The sequence below is a fragment of the Ictidomys tridecemlineatus genome, chromosome 9 (genome assembly GCF_052094955.1).
Source record: "Ictidomys tridecemlineatus isolate mIctTri1 chromosome 9, mIctTri1.hap1, whole genome shotgun sequence".
NCBI classification, from domain to species: domain Eukaryota; kingdom Metazoa; phylum Chordata; class Mammalia; order Rodentia; family Sciuridae; genus Ictidomys; species Ictidomys tridecemlineatus.
Genome location: NC_135485.1, coordinates 18,476,493 through 18,497,097, shown reverse-complemented (window position 1 = coordinate 18,497,097; position 20,605 = coordinate 18,476,493). Strand labels below are relative to the sequence as shown.

The window sequence follows — 20,605 nt, the reverse complement described above, 5'->3', positions numbered from 1 at the left end:
TGTCTGCATTCTTATCTGCATTCTGGTCTACTGAGCTCCCACCAGAATCACCCACTTAGCTTTGATTATAACATTCTAATCCTGCATTTCCCACTTTTCCAAACTCCTACAAACCAATTCCAATGACTTTGAAACATATGGTCAGGTGAGTCAGAGCAATGACTCCACTTCTCAGTACCAATTCCTGGGTTAGTTAGGTTTTTGGTGCTGTGACAAAGATACCTGATATGAACAACCCAGAGGAGGAAAGAAGTGTATTATTTTTATTGGTGCATAATAATTATACATAATGATGGGATCTACAGTTTCAGAGGTTCAGTCCATGGTTAGTTGACTCCATTGCTTTGAGCCTGAGTGAGGCAGAATATGGTAGAAGGGCATGGTGGAGGATAGGTGCTTACCTTATGGCAGCCAGGAAGCAGTTCCATATACACTTTAGAATTAGCTTTTTAAAATTTTTTACCTTAACAAAAAGGGTAAATTTAGAATTAGTCAGCTGGATCTGTTTAGGTAATCCTAATTTTGTTGGCAACCTCTAAAGCAGCATAATCAGGAGCCTGTCAAATGTATGCCTTCTTCTCTCCATCAGGCCTGATCAGGGTGTTAACCTTGGCCACATCAATGTCATAGAACTTCTTTACAACTTGTTTGATCTAATATTTGTTGGCCTGGACATCCACAATCAACACAGTGTGTTGTTGTCTTCAATCCTCTTTGTGGCTGACTCAGTGGTCATGGGGAACTTGATTATGGCATAGTGGTCAAGCTTGTTTTCTTTCCAAGGATATTTGGGCTGCCTCCAGGGCCGCAATTGGGCCATCGGAAGGTAGGTGACATGCAGATCTTCTTTTCACAACTATGAGGGTCCTTCAACACTGGCTTCTTGGACTTCAAAGCTTTTGCTGGCTTCAACTTTGGGAGGGGCAGGAGCTTCCTATTTGGCTTACAGCACCATCTTGAGAAAAAGGTTAGAATTAGCTTTTGACAAAAATTTCAGATAGGATTTTTATGTTGAATCTACAAATTTGAGAATTGACTCTTGATATTTTCAACACATAAGTATGGCATAGCTCTCCTTTTGTTTAAATCTTTGATTTTTTTTTCCAATGCTTTTATAGTTTGGTGGAGAGATCTTGCTGCTTTATATAAATTATATACTTTTTACATTTTCTTTTATTCTAATATTGCTTATTTGTAAACCTTGAAAAAATATTTTAATCTTAATTGTTGTCTTTGATATTTTTACATTTTCTATATGCATAATTACATCACTCATAAATAATGAGTGTCATTTCTTCCTCTCTAACCCTTATACCTTGTACCTCTCTCTTTCTTACCTTTCTACACAGGTTAGGCTCTTCAGCACAACACTAAGAGGTGAGAGCAGGCATCTTCCTCAAATTTCTGACCTTATGGGAACTGTGAGAAGACAGAAAAATGGCCTCTGAAGATGTCCATATCTAGGGATGAAAGTTAAAGCTGAAAGGGAGGAGGGGAGAGGAAGGGGAAATACTGGGGAATGATATTGCCCAAATTATATTGTTACATCATGTGCAGGTACAAAATATGTAACCACAAACCCCACTATTATGACTAATTACAATGCATCAATGAAAATATGGAAAAAGTTCACAGTTAAAATTAAGATTGTATGTCAGCAAATTTTTGAAAAGGAAAGGAGCTGATGGGTACAGCCCAGTGGTAGAGCATGTGCTTAGCATGTATAAGGCCCTGGATTCAATTCTCAGCACAACTAAAAAAATGGTAGGGGTAACATTATCCTGTATTATCTCGGTGGGCCCAGTGTGAACACCAGGGTCCTTCAAAGTATGAGAGAATGGAAGGAGGGAGAGGCATAGTGCCTAGGAATGGGAGCCTAAAGGGAAAGCAATGGATTCTCTCGTACAGCCTCCAAGAAAGAGCCATGGGACACCTTGATTTTAGTCCACTGAAACTTGTGTCAAGACTTTTAAAGTTGTAGAACTACCAGATAATAAGTTTGTATTGTTTTAAGCCACTAAGTAAGTATGTGACAATTTGTTATAGCAGCAATATAAAATATACAAAGTTTTAGATTTTTCAACCCTTAGTATGATGTTTTTGATGTTGGCTATTTGCTCTTGTGTTCCTTCTACTTGATTTCTTTCTTTTTTTCTTTTTTTGGTACCAGGGATTGAACTCAGGGGCTGAGCCACATCCTTAGCCCTATTTTTAATATTTTATTTATTTTATTTAGAGACAGGGTCTCACTGAGTTGCTTAGTGCCTCACCTTTGCTGAGGCTGGCTTTGAAACTGTGATCCTCTTGTCTCAGCCTCCCAAGCCACTGGGATTACAGACATGCGTCACCACACCCGGCCCTTCTACTTGATTTCTTTTTTTTAAAAATTTTTTTTATTGTTGGTTGTTCAAAACATTACATAGTTCTTGATATATCATATTTCACACTTTGATTCAAGTGGGTTATGAATTCCCATTTTTACCCCGAATACAGATTGCAGAATCACATCAGTTACACTTCCATTGATTTACATATTGCCATACTCGTGTCTGTTGTATTCTGCTGCCTTTCCTATACTCTACTATCCCCGCTCCCCTCCCCTCTTCTCTCTCTACCCCCTCTACTGTAATTCATTCCTCCCTCTTGTATTATTTTTCCCTTTCCCCTCACTTCCTCTTGTATATAATTTTGTATAACCCTGAGGGTCTCCTTCCATTTCCATGCAATTTCCCTTCTCTCTCCCTTTCCCTCTACTTGATTTCTAAAACCGGTTTTTAACTCAATATTTCCTTAAAGCTGTCAGCTCTCATTTTATCTTCTTGTTGCTTGTCCATCTCATTTTCTGATTTTGATGTTATTTTGCTCTTAGCTTCTATCATTTCTTAAATTCCTTTAGCACATTTTATTAAAATATTAAATTGAACCAGAGATGATGTCATGTGCCTATTCTCCCAGCTACTTGGGAGGCTGTGGTGGGAAAATAATTTGAGCTCACAAGTTTTAGACCAGCCTGGGCAGCAAAGTAAGACCTCAACTGGGGGTAAAAAAATGAACTGTTTTCTTCTGCTTCATTCTTATGGCTGGGATGTCTTCATTTTCTATGGTTATGTTAAACAGATAGTTATCCTACTTCTTTTCAGAGTTGTAAGATGTAGTCATGTTTAATCGAGATGGATTTTCCTATTATTTTTTTCAAGTGTCCTGTGCAGGAGGTTCAGGTAGCCCAGTGATAGAGCATTGCTTAGCATGCACAAGGCCCTGGGTTCAATTCTCAGCACAGCTAAAAAAAATGGTTCTAGGGCTTTGTCAGTAATTACAAAAGTTATGTGTTTTACCACCTCTTTAGTACTGTGTGAATTCTCTTCCATTTGGTACTCTCTCCTAGCAGTAGTCTTCTAACATAATTCTTTTCCATTTGGCAGTATCTGAACCATTGTTCCTCTATTGCAGGGCCATTCCCTTGGTGTGTTCTGTTTCCAGCAGTGTCTTTCATAACTTTCTTTCTGCAGGCTCCTTTTTTACTAGCTGCCAATGGAATGCTGGGAAGCCTTCATCCCCCTTTTGATTCTGGTTTTTGTATCTACCAATTGAGAGAGATCCTCCTTTTGAAGCTGAGTAGATGGTAGCAAATTCTGGGTTCCCTGGCTCTTCACATGCTCTGCTTTTCTTCTCTCAGGTTGCTTTTCCACAGCTAGTGTTCCCATGTGATCTTGAGGCTCTTGATGGTTTTGATCCAAGCTGGACTTTGATCCAGAACTAGAGAGATCATCTGTCACCTATTTTTGGTGAAATGGTATCTCGCTGTATTTTTTGTTACCCTAACTGAGTTATGGAGATTTAGAAACCATTGCTACTACCATACTTCAGGTAAAATTGCTTTTTTGATATTTTACTTTAGAGAGTAACTGAGTTATGGAGATTTAGAAACCATTGCTACTACCATACTTCAGGTAAAATTGCTTTTTTGATATTTTACTTTAGAGAGATGTGTTTTTGATTTTAAAGTGACTTCTTTCTGCTCATGTCACAGCCCAATGCAGTCAGGAGGCTATACTGGTAGTATTTCTCCAGCACTGACTCCTGTGCCCAGATATTTCCCATCTGGTAAAGTCTTTGCTTAAAATTAAATAAGAAGATGAGAGGGGTCAGTTATGGCAGTAGTTTCACTGCCAAGCCTGGAAGTCACACATATCACTTATCTCTACATCTCCTTGGCCAGAACTCACTCACATGGCCCCAAACTGCAGATGAGACTTGGAAAGGTAGAAAAGCACTAAGAAATCAAGTCTATAAAGTCATCCAAGCAACTCAGTGAGGCAGGCTGTCAACCTAGAAAGTCACCTCTCTCCCCATATCCATACAAGGTACCTGGTCAAAGAGCATGTCATCACTGTTATTTAATAAGGTTTAAATTTCATTGCATAGTACTTAAATATAGAGAAAAATCGCAAGCTCGGTTATAGCTTAGTGGAAGATCATTTGCCTAGCAAGCACAATGCCCTGGGTTCAATCCCCAAAACAAAATGAAAGTTGTATAAATCAAATTATTTTCAAATATGCAAAAAAACAGATCTCTACAGTCATCAACTGGTGACAAATAAAGGGGCAGACAAAGGCAGCATGAAATGTAAAAAGATTAAGAATGTTTCTGACTATGAAGATTCCAGTTAAATATATCCTTTGCATTACAGAGTTAAACAATACCACTAATATCCCAAGTAAGAAAAGTGGTAGTTTGCTACCATTTATAAACATAAGCATGTTCACAAACACTTTAGATATTAAACATACATACATACAGGAGAAATCTAGCCTCAAGACAATGAATTTTATAACCTTTAGTCTACCAGGTTTGACAATATAAATATACTCACTGAAGACAAGACAGTATTTAAATAAGAATTAAGTTCATGAAAGTTTACAAAACATAGCCAATGCCAATGTACCCTAACTTGTAAACTTATCTTAAATATCTCAACTTTACTTTTGTATCATGGTCAGACATTTAAAAATATATTCACGTTATTTTAAGTTATAAAACAGTAGCAATTTACTAAGTTCTCCATTATAAAAATTAAGATAGTAATTCTCAAAATACTAAAAAAAATTGTTTATGAAAGTCAGACAGACCCATATCACAACAACTGATATCCTTCCTTTTAGATACATCTTCAAAAGGCACATTTTGATTACTAGTATTTACCTAAAGATATGTACTTTGAGTTGTACAGTAATTTTTCCATTTAGCTCAAACTGAGTAAATGGAAGGTTGAAGAAGATAGGACACAGGTTTCCAATTAGCTCCTCAAAGGCAGCAATATGCTCATTCATCACATCCATGAATATCAAGAGTGATTTGAGGAAGAGACTGCAGATCTGTCCTATATCCTAAAATAACCACTTGAGTATGGTTTTTACACAAAATAACTCATTTTTTAAAAATCACGAAAAGTAAACCTAAAAAACAAAAGACCAAGACCACAAATTGCCCAGTTTAGTCCAAGTAATGATGTTACTAGCTCTGAGACTGAAGAAGAAATTAAACTTTTCTCCTCTGGAATCACATCTTTATATTAGGCTCATTTTAATTTAAATCACTTTGTGACTTAATAGTGTTATAAATTCCAAGAATATGAGACATACTCATATTCAAAATAAAATATAAAAGTAAACTTCAAAATCAAATATAAATAATTTGTGGTTCCCTCTTATGTTTCCCTCTAATTTGGGCTAATCTAAAACTGGTTCTAATTATAACAGCATCTATAATTTGAAGCACCACTATTATTTTTAAGAACTTATTATTGAGAAATCCATAACACAATCCAATACACACTTTAGGGACAGTTTACTTTTCAGTGACTTTAATACTAACTGAATACTAAAATGAACAAGACTCTGAAGTACTGATTGATTCAAATCATTTGATCTCATGTAAGAAACAAAAGGGAATTTTTAAGGTTCTTGTGAAATTTCAAAATACTAGAGATCTACCTTAAATTTACATTATTCCCCTCAAGTCTCATTTGAATATATCCATTTTAAAAAAATTTTTTTAATTGTAGATAGACACAACACCTTTATTTTGCTTATTTACTTTTATATGGTGCTGAGGATCAAACCCAGTGCCTCACACATGCTAGGCAAGCATTCTACCACTGAGCTACAACCCCAGACCCCTATCCATTTGTTTTTTAAAGGGGGAATATTTTTCGATGTTTTTCTCTTACGAAAACAAAATAAATCATCAAAAATATGCCAAGGTGCCAGGATGGGAGCATGCTCCTGTAATCCCAGTGGCTTGGGAGGCTGAGGCAGGAGGATCACAAGTTCAAAGCCAGCTTAAGAAGGTCATAAGCAACTTAGAAAGACACTGCCTCAAAATAGAAAATAAAAATGGGTTGGGAATATGACTTAGTGGCTAAGTGCCCCCGGGTTCAATTCCTGATTACCACCCCTCACAAAAAAAAATTTTAAGGTACAAAAAAGAAAATGGTCTCTGTCACTTCAACAACATTTAATTTTTAGGTCCCCCAAAATGACCACTTTAGCGGCACTTATTCAAGTTCTAAAATAGCAGCTTTTAAAATTAAGGCAGCATTGCTTTATTCTTATCTATTTTTCTACAGACTACTCTTAAGTTCACAGGAATGGTTTCAGATTTACCCTCCCTCAAAGGTCTTTTGTAATGCAACGTAAGAAGAGTTAACAAGAACATTCTTCCCAATGTTTAAAAAATACAGAAAATGTCATTGTATTCAATGTCAACAAATATCTAATTTTTCTACTTTAAATTATACAGTAATTACAGTCATTCTAGCTGTGTAAACCATGAATTTACCTTTTACACTACAAAAACATAAAATACATATTTTCTACAAAAATACAATGTAGAAGACTTATCACTTCTTCCCTGATATAGAAATTTAATATTTGAACAAAAACTGTAAACTTTGATTACATTCAAAATGTAACCATTTTAAGGACTTAAATAGTTTTGGCATCTGGAGCTCTTAACAGCAGATTTACATTGCTGCAATGTTTTAACAATGCAATAATGCCCAACAGTTGTTTCTCTTACACCTGCTACCAGGAGGAAAAAAACGGTTTCCTGCAATGGACAGTCTGGGTAAAGGAGCTGCCTGGGTGGATAATCCGACCCTGACTTCCCCCTTTACTGCGTTCCACAATCACACAAGGCATCTGGACCAGCTGAACAGGACTCTTCCCATCTCTCAGTGCCTGAGTAAGATTTAAGATCTACGGAAAGAAGAGAGATTTTCATCAATTCAAAGAAGCCAAAAAGCCTCCACTGACATTATTATTTCAATCATTTAATCCACCATAATTTTTATTTCACCCATTATGCACAACAGAGATTGTGATAAGTAACTATTATAATTCTGTCTTTAATGCACAAAATTAGAGTAACCTACTAATTTGGTAACTTTAAAACACTTTGGAATGCATCTATGTCCAAGAGCAATGAAATCATAGACTAGATAAACTGAAAGGTTCAATACATTTCATCTCACACAGAACTTAAACAAATAATAGTTTAAATATTTGCCTTACTCATTTATTTGACTAATAAATTTACTGCATACCTACTATGCATTAGGCTCTATTCCGCGTGCTGGGGATATGATAGAAGTACAGCAAAATTCCTGCCTTCTTTTTATCAGGGGAAGGGGACAATAAGCAGAAGTAAGTAAATTATTTCATGTACTAGAAGGTGGGCAAGCATGAAACAGGCCCAGAGTGGGTTAGAGAGTTGGGGGAGGTACCAATTTCAAATAAATTTTTATTTAAGAGTTTATTATAGGAAAAATCAAACTTGGAAGAAATATATTCCATGTTCAAAGATACCTAGAATTTTTACCTTTGAGCATACAAATAAGGTTATGAAACTCAATTCATAGCTTAGAGCCTAGTCTATTCTTTGTTCAGATAAAATAAAATTTTAATAATTCATTTTTCTTTTTTTTCTGCATATTAGGAAAAATTCTTTTATCATGTACTTTAAATTGATATCTCCTTTAGGTACTCGAAAATATCTAATATGCACTTCACTGGTTCTTTAATAAAGATTAGTTAATAATGATAAGCATGAAAATGTCAACATACAGCCATACTAACTAATAAGCTTCATAATATTTTGAATACTATAAATGAGATGGTTGAGCTCCCAAAGTATTTAATATATCACAGAAATAAATATTTACTAGCAACAGTAGTTACAGATTATATTTGTTTTAGGATGCCTTTTAAGTTTCCCTCTTACAATTTTCTACTTTGGTTACATTTGGACACAAGAAAAAAAGAACTTATAAAAATTTAAGTTTATAAGCATTGTTTATACCATGAAAATAAAATGGAGACCAGCATGTGTAAAGAATGAAATGTTCTAGTTAGTTTTTTCTTTTTAAAAATTCTATTCCACAAATAGTAAGTCTAAATATAGCATTTTAAGTAACATCTAAGATTTTCCTGATGTTAATTACAATGCACGATTGTTATAGAGAATCTGAAAAATAGAGAGGTACAAGAAAATGAAACTCACTCCACAAGATTATATGGATTTTCAAAGTATTATAACAGCACAAGTTACTCAATCTTAAAACAATCCTGACTATTAATATTTCTCTGGGATCAAAAGAGACTCGATAATCTTGCATTTATCTACTAAGTAAACATTTACAAAGAGCTCACTGCATAGGAGAAGAGACAAAACAGAAAGGAAAAACAAAATGAGCCTTGAAAGAACTTATACTCCCATAACAAAGGGCCACAGGAGCAAATAACTGCAGTGCAGTGTGAGAAACACTTTAGCTGCAGGAAATTGTGCCCTGACTTTAAAATCCGATCCCTTCCCCATGCCCAGTTTTTTTTTTTCCACTTCTCAAAGAATACACAAACCTTTTATTGTATGTTTAATTATAGAGGCTTGTTTTAAAAAATACAATGGACCAAACTGCAGGCAAGAGGAAACACTGAAGCTCTCCACCAATGTCACACCTGATAGCTTGATAGGGACATCTGCGATCTGGCAAAGACAGGTGGCACAAACTCACCTACTTCATACAGACTGCTTTCCTTTAGATTAGTTCACTGGCCCTCAATTTCAGTTGGCAGAAGAATCACTGTGCCATACACACGAAACCATAGATACTCTAACTTAGGGCCGTATGCTATTTTCCAATAGGCATATACTCAACAGGCTGATTTAAAAACCAACTTTCTGAGTCCAACAGACACCAGTATACTCCCGGGGAGTGCTGCAGAAACTGCCTCCCCTGAGTGGCAGGAGGAGCCTGAGAAGACCAAGCTGGAGCTTGAAGGGAAGAGGGAGAGGCATCCAAGGAGGGCAGAGCACAAGAGCTCCATTGAGAACTGGGAAGAAAGAGCAGTTCAGAGAAGCTAAGAAGCTCGGGAAGTTGCAAAACAGCAAGAGGAAGGGGCGGTGTGATGGCTGGAAGCTGACTGTGAAGAACCTTGTTGGCTGTGCTGGGGGGTTGGACTTGAGCTTGTGCACAAGAGCAAGTTGAGGGAGCTAGCTGCCTTGACAAAAGACAGGATCACAGGTGTTTTTAAGACTGTGTTCTCTCTCCCTCTCCATGCAGTGCAGGGAATTGAACCCAGGTGCTCAAGCATGTTAGGTAAGCCCTCTACCACTACTCCCAGCCCGGTCCTCATTTTACTGTGGAAGAGATAAGGATGTGACTTAGAAGATGTCAATAAATCCAGAAATGAGATGATAAAAGACCTCAGGTAGACGCAACGCCAAAATGCTGCAGATTTGACAAGCTAAGACAGATCCCCGATTTCATAGATACAGCATGTGACTTAGGCCCCCTCAGTCATGTTTCTTAGGATCCATTTTATGATCCTAGAGCCTCACAAAAAATGCAGGTGACAGTAGTTATTGTGAGGGTAAATGACAACAAACATAAAACACCCAGGAAAGGGTCAAGTGCTTAGGGGGTACTAAAATTTTAGCTTCATTTTCTTTAACATCAATAACTTAATTTGCTTTTAAGATTCTGGTTTGTCAATCAGTGAATACAAGCTAATTGTGTTTTCTTAAAACAGTTTTATTATTTCTGCCGTTTTTCAGATCATGGGGAAGATATACTTCATATTTCTCATAACCAAATTACTCTGAAATTCAGTGTTCCATGCACAGGTAGAATAATGAGTTTTGTTGAACCTAATCATTGCCTATATTGTTAACTAATATAAAATTCAAAATGTCATTTAGCTCTTACGAATATTACCAGTTCTGAATTCTAAGAAATGCCTTCATACTAGTTCCAGGCCACATCTTCATGTAAAGAATTAGAGCATGTCACTGGTTATGTGTATAAAACTAAACTACTATAAACTAGGGCAAAAGGCTTGGTTGTACACATCACAAATCATTAAGATAGTGAATAAAACTGGAGGGGAGAGGAATTTAAGAGATATTTATAAATGATAAAACATGAGCATTTTGACTGAATTAAGGAACTGGCTGAAATAATGATTCTGTTGTTCAGAATATAAAATGTACTGGTGTTTTTTTGTTGTTTTATTTTTTGCATGTTGTTAAGTGTTTGTTTTATAGGTACTGATTTATTTTCAGATAAAGGACAATATCTTATTTTTAGGCCACCTTTCAACAAACAAAACCCCACCTAAAACCAGAGAGCTACACAACCACACACATACATAATCAGGGTACATTATTTATTTATTTTAAGAAACATTTTTAGTTGTAGATGGACACAATGCCTTTATTTTGTTTAATTAGTTTTTTGTGTGGTGCTGGGGATTGAACCCAGAGCCTCACACATGCTAGGCAAGCGCTCTACCACTGAGCTACAACCCCAGCCCCACATTATTCTTTTTGGATATCAGAAAGCTCAAACTCAAATTAAAATTTAAAAACAAAATAAAATAAAACAAATTAAAACATATAACCTAGATATCATCATTTTCTCCGCCCCCCACACCCCAGATCTTGGTCCCGTCATTTTTTATCTATTTTTATAAGCATTTTTATAATATGTTAGTTCCTATGTGAATGAGATAGGATAGGAATAAACACATTGGAAACAGCAGCTACTTACTGGCATGCCTTTGTAGCTAACCTCAGAAATGAATGTTCCCACGCCTCCTTGGGGAAGCATTTCTTAATTTAAATTTCTCATGTGCTAACTTTAATCCACAAGTAAAGCTAACAATATTATTTATAGCACTTACTTATTTGCTTATTTAAAATAACATTCCTAATATAAAGATACAGGGGTCCCCTCTTAACTATGATTTCAGTTACCTGCAGTCAACCTTGTTCTGAAAGTATTAAATGGAAATTTCCAGAAATAAACAATGCATGTTTTAAATAACTTATTTCAGTATATTGCTATAATTGTTTTATTTTATTACTGTTATTGTTAGTCAGATTTTATCATAGGTATGTATGTATGCATAGGAAAAAACTGTACATATAGTGTTCAGTACTATTCAGTTTCAGGCATTCACTTGAGGTCTTGGAACATATCCCCAGAAAAAGGGAGACTAAAAGATACCTTCAGGGAGAAGAAAACCCCAGAGGATGAAGCATAGTGATATGGCAAGACAATTTGTTTCAAGCAAAAAGGTCAAAGAAGGATATAATTCTTCACACTTGAAAATGTTACTCAAACATATTTTGGAATGGTTAAAAATTTCTGCAATTGAATTATAATTACTGGTCAACTAATCCCTTTATCCATGCTCAAATGCTAAAAGACTCTCCTAGCTAGGCTCCCTGGCTCTAGTCTCCTCATCTGCTAAGCAAATCTGCACTCACTGTCCAGCCTCGTCTTCGGCAGTGGTTCAAACCTCTTCTGGGTTAGGAATCCCTTCACTGAGATATAATTCCTACCCACCCCCATCCCTGGCAAAATGCACATACAAAATTTCACACATAATTTCAGGGAGTACAGAGAAAAAAACAAGGATAAGGGTTTTTTCACACTCTTCTTTTTCTTTTTTTTCCATATTTATTTTTTTTGTAGTTGTACACAATAACTTTATTTTATTTATGTATTTATTTATTTATTTTTATGTGGTGCTGGGGATTGAACCCAGTGCTTAACACATGCCAGGCAAGTGCACTGCCCCTAAGCCAAAATCCCAGTCCCACCCCCAAGCCCCTTTTCACACTCTTCTTTAATGCTAAATTTCTAATTACTCTAATCCCTGCCATGTGAAATCAATACTCTGATTCTCAAGGCCTTCTATATAAATGGGTTATATCCTACCAGTTCTGCCATAAGTACTTGATGAATTAATAAAATATCTGATTTGATTATATTTACTTCTTAAAATTCTACAACACAATCAATGCAAAAGCCAAATTCATCTTCCTTGCCACAAGTACTATAGCAAACAGTTATCTTAAATTCAATGTATGTTTTAGGAAGAGAATGCTAATTTGGAGTTTACTAAAAGTCAATCTTTACAGTATGATATATTTTCACTGCAAGGTTTCCTTTTGGAATAGTCAAGGAAGCAGATGCCATGTGAGGTGGCCTAGCCTGTAGGTCCACACCAACAGACCTAACACTGTGTGTCTCTATTAGAGGAGTCGAGGAGGAGGAAGGGTAAGAGGATTGATTTAAAATTATGTAGTGCCCTGACTCTTAATCAGTACTCAACTCTGATGACACGGTTATTTACTGATGGCTCTAGCAAAGCCAAACATGTTCCACAAGGAAAATAATCTAATGGACTAGAACTTGGTATTGAAGATCCACACACGGGGACCTGAGGGAATAAAGGGTACTAACGCTCAGGAAAAGAGCCAATGGGATGATGACTCAGGGGCAGGCACTGACAACTGGTTAAATACACCACATTAACTAGGTCCAACGTGTCTAATATATAAGACGACAGAGGAAAGACACTACTTAAATCAATTTCATTTCTAATCACAGGTTACAGTGATAATGTCTTAGGAAGTTTTAACTTAATCATCAAAAAGAGACCTACCTGACCCCTCATCACAGACATCTGACTTTCAAAAGTAGCTTTGTCAAAACTTTTGTCAGTCTATTACAGAAAGGAAAAAAAAACTATTATTATTCCAAAACTCAAAACCTTTGAAACAAATATAGAATTAAAAAAAAAACTGTTCCATATAGCAAACAAAGTCATTTGAAATTTTTCTCAATTGATAAAATAACAAGAATATTCTCACTTAACGTACTTTTTCCATACTCCTAGAATGACAAGGAAAATTTAATTTGTTTATATCCAACTTGTTTCAGAAAAGATTTAGATGGTTTTCTAGACAATGAGTTCAGGCTTTTCAAGAATTAGATCACAGCAATCACCAAACTCATATAATTCATACAGTAATTTTGTAAATATTCAACTTTTAAGGAAAGCAACATCACAATTTTGATGTAATCTCACTTGAAAAGATACTCATAGTAAGTGTAACTTTACAAAATTTATGCTTCAGGAAAATAAAGTTGCTAAATCCTGTTATATTAGGTTCTACTGCAAGGCAAAATACAAGTAGTAGTAAACTAAATTAGCTCTACTTGGAAACATCTTTTTTTTTTAGGTGTGATGGTAAATGTCTATGATCTCAGCAACTTGGGAAGCTGAGGCACGGGGACTGCAAGTGTAGGGCCAGCCTTGACAATTTAGCAAGACTCTGCCTCAAAATAAAAAGTAAAAACAAAGGCTGGGAATGTAGCTCAGTTGTACAGCACCCCAATGTTCAATCCCCAGCACTGGAGAGAAAGGAAAAGAAAAGCTCTTTTTAAGGTTTCTTTCTTTCTTTCTTTTTTTTGTAATAATCAAACTAAACATTTTTTAAAAACACTATGCCGACTGTTTGCTTTATTTATTTTTTCCTTTTTAAAAATTGTACAAGCACCTGGGTTATAGATGAGAGCCAAGTATCAGAGGTAAATACAAATAAACATTGGTATAAGATAGACATGTGTTTGCATTTTAAATCTGGGCAATGAAAACTTGACCTTTCTCAGCACTAGCTTCATCAAGGGTGCTATAGGGTTGTAGTAAGTTTTAAGTGAGACATAAATAAAAAAGCATGATGCTGCCAGGCCCTGTTTCACATGCCTGGGACCTTAGCTACTAGAGTGGTTGAAGAAGGAGGATCCCAAGTTCAGGCCAGCCTGGGCAACTTAACTTAGTAAGACCCTCTCTCAAAATAAAAAACAAAGGGTTGGACATAATAGCTCAGTAGTAGTGTGAGTGTGTGCCCAGCTTATGTGAGACCTTTGGCTCAAACCCCAGTTTAAAAAAATAATAATAATGTGCAAACATCATCTCCACACACAAATTAAACTTTTATTTACCTTAAAAAGTTCATAAAGATCTTCACATAAATCTTGCACAAAGTTCATGTCAGAAATATATGGCAGAACCAAGTTTCTTGTTTCTTCAGAAAAGGGAACTTTTGCTTGAGGAAGCCACGCCCAGTGAAATGGATCTAATAGAAAATAATCAGTGGCAGAAAATGGTTTATTTAGACTCACATTTATCTTGTTTCTTTCCTACAACTCCTAGGTCTCCCAAAGAAAGGACAGGAGAGAGAAGTTAGGAGAGTAAACTATTTTTTGTAATTCAAATTAATCAGATTCCAAGTTCAGATAGCCAGTTCAGATGGTAAAGCACAGTAAGGTCTAACCTGAACTAGTTATATTTTTGAGTTTGAGATGGTAAAGAATCAGAATTTGTTGAGGCTATTTCAAATAGTTCTATCAAAAAATGTATTTGAATCTCTCTGCACACTGCAGGAGGTACTAATTGCATGTTAAAGCTTTTCCTCTGGCCCCCATCTCCTGGAAGGTACCTCCAGTTCCCTTCTTGTCTTTCCCTGAAGAGTTTCATAAAGGGAAAGCCCTTATTCTTTGCCTGCCTTCACTTCTTATCCCTCAACTTCATCCAAAATCCCTCCTTGGACCCCCGAGTCATCCCACAAGGGCTCTCCACTGACCCACCTGCAGTCCTCATGCTACTTAGTCTCTGCAGCAAGGAGCACCACCGTTCTTATCACCTTTATGAAATTCCCCCTCTATGGTTCTGGAGATACCACTCTCTCACAATTTACTTTCTGTCTTATAAGTCGCTCCCTCCCTCTTGTGCTGGCATTTCCTCCATTCTTTCAACATTAGCGTTCCTCCAGACTCTAAACTCAGTTCCTTCCCTTCTTTACTTATTAAGCATTCATGAAACATTTATCAGGCTCTTATTTCCTAGCACTGGATTAGGCACTGATGTTTGTTCTCCTTGATTTCCCTGGGTGATAGCAAATACCACCATGACTACCACCATGGCTTCCAGATGACAACAGTTTAAAAACTATATTCTCAATAGTAATTCCTCTTTAAGTTCCAGACCTTTAATACCCAACTACATGTTTGATAAAATTTACCAACCGTCTTACAGAAAATCTAATACTTTAAAATGTAATTTGAACACAGTTTCCCAAAGATTAGGAAAAATAAAATGGAAACAAGACAATTCAATCAACAAAAGATAGGAAAAGCAAAAGGGAACAAATGAAAATTCACAGTCAGGAGAAAAAAAAGATAAGATGGCAGAAAAAAGTTCAAACAGTTTATTAAGATTTAAACTATGGAGTTAAGTGCACCTATTACAAGACTCAGACTGGGTTAAGAAAAATGTACCCAACGTTGTTTATTAGCCATACACTTAAAACAAAATGATGAAGGTTAAAAATAAAATTGTCTAATACCAGGTAAATGCCAACAAAAAGAAAGGAAGGGATAGCAATGTTGTAACAGGCAAAATAAAAAGCAAAAGATGGAGAGGGATAAAGGGCAATATAATTCACACAGATTAAAAACAAAACAAAACAGAAAAACCACCAAGAACATAAAACACTGGACATTTTTGTGAGTGAAATACAAAGTAAAAAATGCAAGAAGAAATCGACAAAATCACAATCAAGGTGATCTTAATTGCCTCTCCAAAATTAAGTAGTTTAATTAAGTGGTCAAGAAATAAGTCAAGGATTTGATAGGACTAACAACCAACAAACTTTAATTAGTAGACATAGACAGAACTTTTGCCAAAACATTTTTTTCAAATATAGTCCTCCAAATCAGCCACATATAAAATCATAAAGTACATTCTAATGAATTGCAAAAAACAATTCACTTGTGTGCATGTACGAATATAGAAGAACAAATTCTATCATTATATATAACTACAATGCACCAATAAGAAATGTGGAAAGAGAAAAAAAATTCACATGCCATTTTCATGGATCACAATGAAGTAACATGGACAATTGCAACAACACACACTTAAAAAAATGTCAATAATCAAAACAACCAATATTGAAATCAAATACTTCTAAGTTACTTTTATCAAAGAAATCAGAGAATACAAATAAGCAAAGCAGAACAATATGGCAGAACTCATCCAATCAGTAGTTTAGCTGAAATGATACCCAGATGAAAATATATGGCCCAATAATAGCATTTATAGTGCCATAATTTGGATTTTGAATGTCATCCAAAGGGCCATGTGTAAAATGCTCAGTTGTCAGCCTGTGGTGCTACTGGGAGGTGGTGGAACTTTGTGAGAGGAAGTTAGGTCACTCAGGGTGTGCCCTTTAAAGCAATATTGGGACCTGGCTTCCTCTTGTCACTCTCATTTGCTTTCTAGCAGCCATGAGGTAAGCAGTCTCTGGTACATGCTCTCACCACGATGTTCTATGCTACCACAGGCCCAAATCAACAGAGCTAAAAGACCATGGATGGAAACCTCTGGAACCATGAGCCAAAATAAACCTTTTCTTTCATTAAGTTTATTTTCTCAGTTACTTTGTCACAGTGATGGAGAGCAAAAGAGGATGAACATAATAAAAGATAGAACACATAGTTAATGAAAAAAAAATCAAGCAAGCAAACTGAAAATCTGATCAATAAAATAACTTGAAGCAAGATAAGTAAGTAAACAAATAGTCTAATGCTTAACAAGCAACAAATCTTTGACAAGCTTAAACATTAAAAAAAAAGTAATTCATAGTAGAAATTTAAAAGAGGTATAATCATAGAGATTATTTTAAAATTTTAATTACTACATATATTTTAAACTACGCAAAAATCAAAAAACAATGTAGTAAACTCCCACATTCCAAATAACCTAATTTAGTTATTAATAAACTTTTGTGAAATTACTTCACCTATTCTATCTTGTCTCTACCTCCACCAATATTTAAAGGCAAATTCTATATATCACTTCATTTCATCTTCTAAGAAGTTAAAATGCAAAGAGGGGATTAAAAAAAATTGGTGGGGTGGGGACAAGGGACTGAATGCAGGGTCACTTAACCGCTGAACATCATCCCTAGCCTTTTTTATTTTTTATTTTGAGACAAGGTCTCATTAATTTGCTTACAACCTCTCTAAATTGCTGAGGCTGGCTTTTAACTCATGATATTCCTGTCTCAGCTTCCCAAATGGATGAGATTACAAGTGTAATTAAATGCCTGACATTTAATTTTTTTAAGTTATAAAAATCTGAAACTTCAGATATCATAGATAATTTTGAGTAAACTTAAAAATGTCTGTAACTGGCTCAAGATATAAAAAACTTGGTATTTAACCATAGAAGAGACTTGGAAAAAAATTAAATCACTATTGAATGGGAGGGGGGCAGGCCTAAATCATTTTATAAGTGAATTCAACTCACAATATTAACCAAACAATAGACAGCAAGACCCATGCAGTACACATCTTTGTATTCCCAGTGCTTAGAACTGAATCCTAACAAATGATTATACTTATACTTCATCCAGTTCTGTTATTTTGATGTCTACACATCTTGTTCCCTCCCTGCTTTGGAAAAGAGACTATGATAGAATCTACAGATAGTTCTAAATACTCACATGTTCTCCATTCATCAGGATGTTTAAAAGGAAATGCTAGACCATTATCAATTGCAGCTACTTTAATAAGCAATTCTTTATCATTGATCCAGTTTAAGACCTAAAGAAGAAAGAATGATCTGTTGGTAAAAGCACCTATATAAATATTTCCAAAGGATAAATTATTTATAATACTTACTGAGGTTTAAGGACATATTCTTTCTCAAGAGTCCATAAAAGGGCTGGGGTTGTAGCTCAGTGGTAGAGCGTTCGCCTACTATGTGTGAGGGAGGCACTAGGTTCGATCCTCAGCACCACATAAAAATAAATAAAATAAAAGTATAAAAAATATTTTTAAAGAGTCCATAAAAATTAAAATTGTTGCAAAAAAATGAAATATAAAAAAAGAAAATAAAAATCAAAACCAAAACAAATTCACCCAGGAAGGGAAGAGACTATTTTAAAAAACCAGTAAGAATTTCACAAATGCTAATTTAAAATTTGACACAACATGTTTACTTGGTAATGGTTTCACTTTTGTCCCCTGTTTTTGGAGAGTTTGAGAATATTAAGACTTTAAAAGTGATATTCTAAGCTAGATACAGTGGTGCATGCCTGTAATACCAGCAGTTTGGGAGGCTGAGGCAGGAGGATTGCAAGTTCAAAGCCCTCAGCAATTTAGCAAGCCCCTGTCTCAAAAAAAAAAAAAAAAAAAAAAAAAAAAAAACTAAAAAAGAAGCTGGGGAATGGCTCCATGGCAAAGTGCCTCTGGTTCCATCCCCTGTACCCCACCCCCACCAAAAAAAAGTGATATTCTAGATGCATTGCTTAGATGTTTGATATTTGCAAATATTATTGATTTTCAATAATATTTGCAAAATATTATTGATTTCAACAACTTGACAAAATTACCTTATTAAAATTTAGTCTTTTTTATAGTCCCATGGAAACAATTAGGTTACATATAAAGTATTTCTAAAGAAAATTCCTCTAAAAGACTATAAATAAATATAATAAGGTCGAGCAGAAGGAACCTCAAGATATTCTTGACTACAGAATGTAGGCCATTCCTGACTTCTACATTCTTCTGTAGCAGAAACCAAGACCTCAGGAGGAAGACAAAGAGTATTTCCCATTATATAAAGACAGGTGGTTGGCATTAGTAAGTGTCCTAGATAAAAGAGCAAGAAGTGAAAAGGGCTATTTTTAAATTAAAAATTCTACTGTGAAGATGTGCCAGGTTTCTTTGTTTCTCTTAATTTATACCAAATCTCACCTCAATGAACATACACAAAATACTCAGGGCAAAAGAAGAAAGTTTTCAACAAATTTAATTATCCAAGATATACCAATAAAACAAATTCAGGAGTTATTACACACATATATATTTTGTATATATTTTAAATCTCTTTCTGCTATAATTGCCATTTATTTTCTATTTCTATCATTCTTTTTCCTATTTACAACTTTGTTGAGGTACAATTTATACAAATAAACCTTACATGTCAAAGGGTCCTATTTGATAAACCTGAACAGATGTGAAAGCTTCACCCAAAAGTTTCCTGAGTTCCACTGCAGTTCATGCCTCCCTCTGCCCCGTCCCTGGTACCCACTGGTCTGCCTTCTGTCAGTAGGGGCTGATCTGCATTTTCTAGACTTTTATGTAAATGGAATCATACAGTATTTGACCTTTTATAGCTTCTTTCACTTAGCGTAGTTTTAAAAAGATTGATTCCCTTACTATGTGTATCAAGTTTGGTTTTTTTTATTACTAAGTATTGCATATGTATTTTAAAATTTCCTGGATAAACAATTAAAAGTACAAATGCTTCAAAGTGATGCAAATATTTTAAGTGACAATTTAAGAACACAGAAATTATAAGTACTGGAGAAATTATTTTTCTTAATCACTTAAAATTTTCTCAAAAGTGGGGCCAGGTTGTTGCAAACTTTAAAAAGTCTAAAAATGTCTTATGTAACTAATATGTGAACTTAGGTTACTCAGAGTTGATAGTAATGAATCTAAATTTTTTATAGTGTTAAGAATCTCAGTTTGGGCTGGGGATGTGGCTCAAGCGGTAGCGCGCTTGCCTGGCATGCGTGCGGCCCGGGTTCGATCCTCAGCACCACATACCAACAAAGATGTTGTGTCCGCCGAGAACTAGAAAATAAATGTTAAAAATTCTCTCTCTCTCTCTCTCTCTCTCTCTCTCTCTCTCTCACTCTCTCTTTAAAAAAAAAAAAAAAAAAAGAATCTCAGTTTATTCTGTGTTAAAACCAGCTACTAAGTGAAAGTTTTCTTTAAGTTCAGTGGGTATAAGTCATAAGTAAAGCATACATGTTCCACTGCATTAGGTAATATTAGATTACCTAATACTGAATCAAAAACTCGGAAGGAGCCAGTGCAATGGTATACACATGCCTATAATCCCAGCACATTGGCAGGCTGAGGCAGGAAGATCACAAGGTTCAAGGCCAGTCTCAGAACTAGTGAGACCCTGTCTCAAAAATAAAAAATAAAAAGAGCAGGGACTGTGGCTCAGTGATATAGTACCCTGAGTTCAATTCCTAGTACCAAAAAACTCAGCAGGAACTGAACTAATAAAATACAAAAATACCAGAAACCTTAATTACATAAAAGCAAAGTAAAAATGGTCATTCTGCAAATTTCCCAAGCTCTAAAATAAAAAGATACATCTG

At 35.4% G+C, this 20,605-nt stretch overlaps 1 protein-coding gene and 1 pseudogene across 1 annotated transcript in view; both read right to left on the bottom strand.

Annotated features, from left to right (window-relative positions):
- Positions 1-241: 241 nt before the first annotated feature.
- On the bottom strand, positions 242-4,240 carry LOC144366637 (large ribosomal subunit protein uL23 pseudogene; annotated as a pseudogene).
- A 139-nt stretch (positions 4,241-4,379) lies between these two features.
- Positions 4,380-20,605, bottom strand: part of Pi4k2b (phosphatidylinositol 4-kinase type 2 beta) — a 30,616-nt gene continuing 14,390 nt past the window's right edge. Inside the window, exons 7-10 of the mRNA XM_005318917.5 lie at positions 17,927-18,026; positions 14,361-14,494; positions 13,018-13,077; positions 4,380-7,260 (exon numbers count right to left, since the gene is read on the bottom strand). Coding sequence (XP_005318974.2) covers positions 7,087-7,260; positions 13,018-13,077; positions 14,361-14,494; positions 17,927-18,026 — 468 coding nt within the window. The 3' untranslated portion in view covers positions 4,380-7,086. The remainder of the gene's footprint in view (positions 7,261-13,017; positions 13,078-14,360; positions 14,495-17,926; positions 18,027-20,605) is intronic.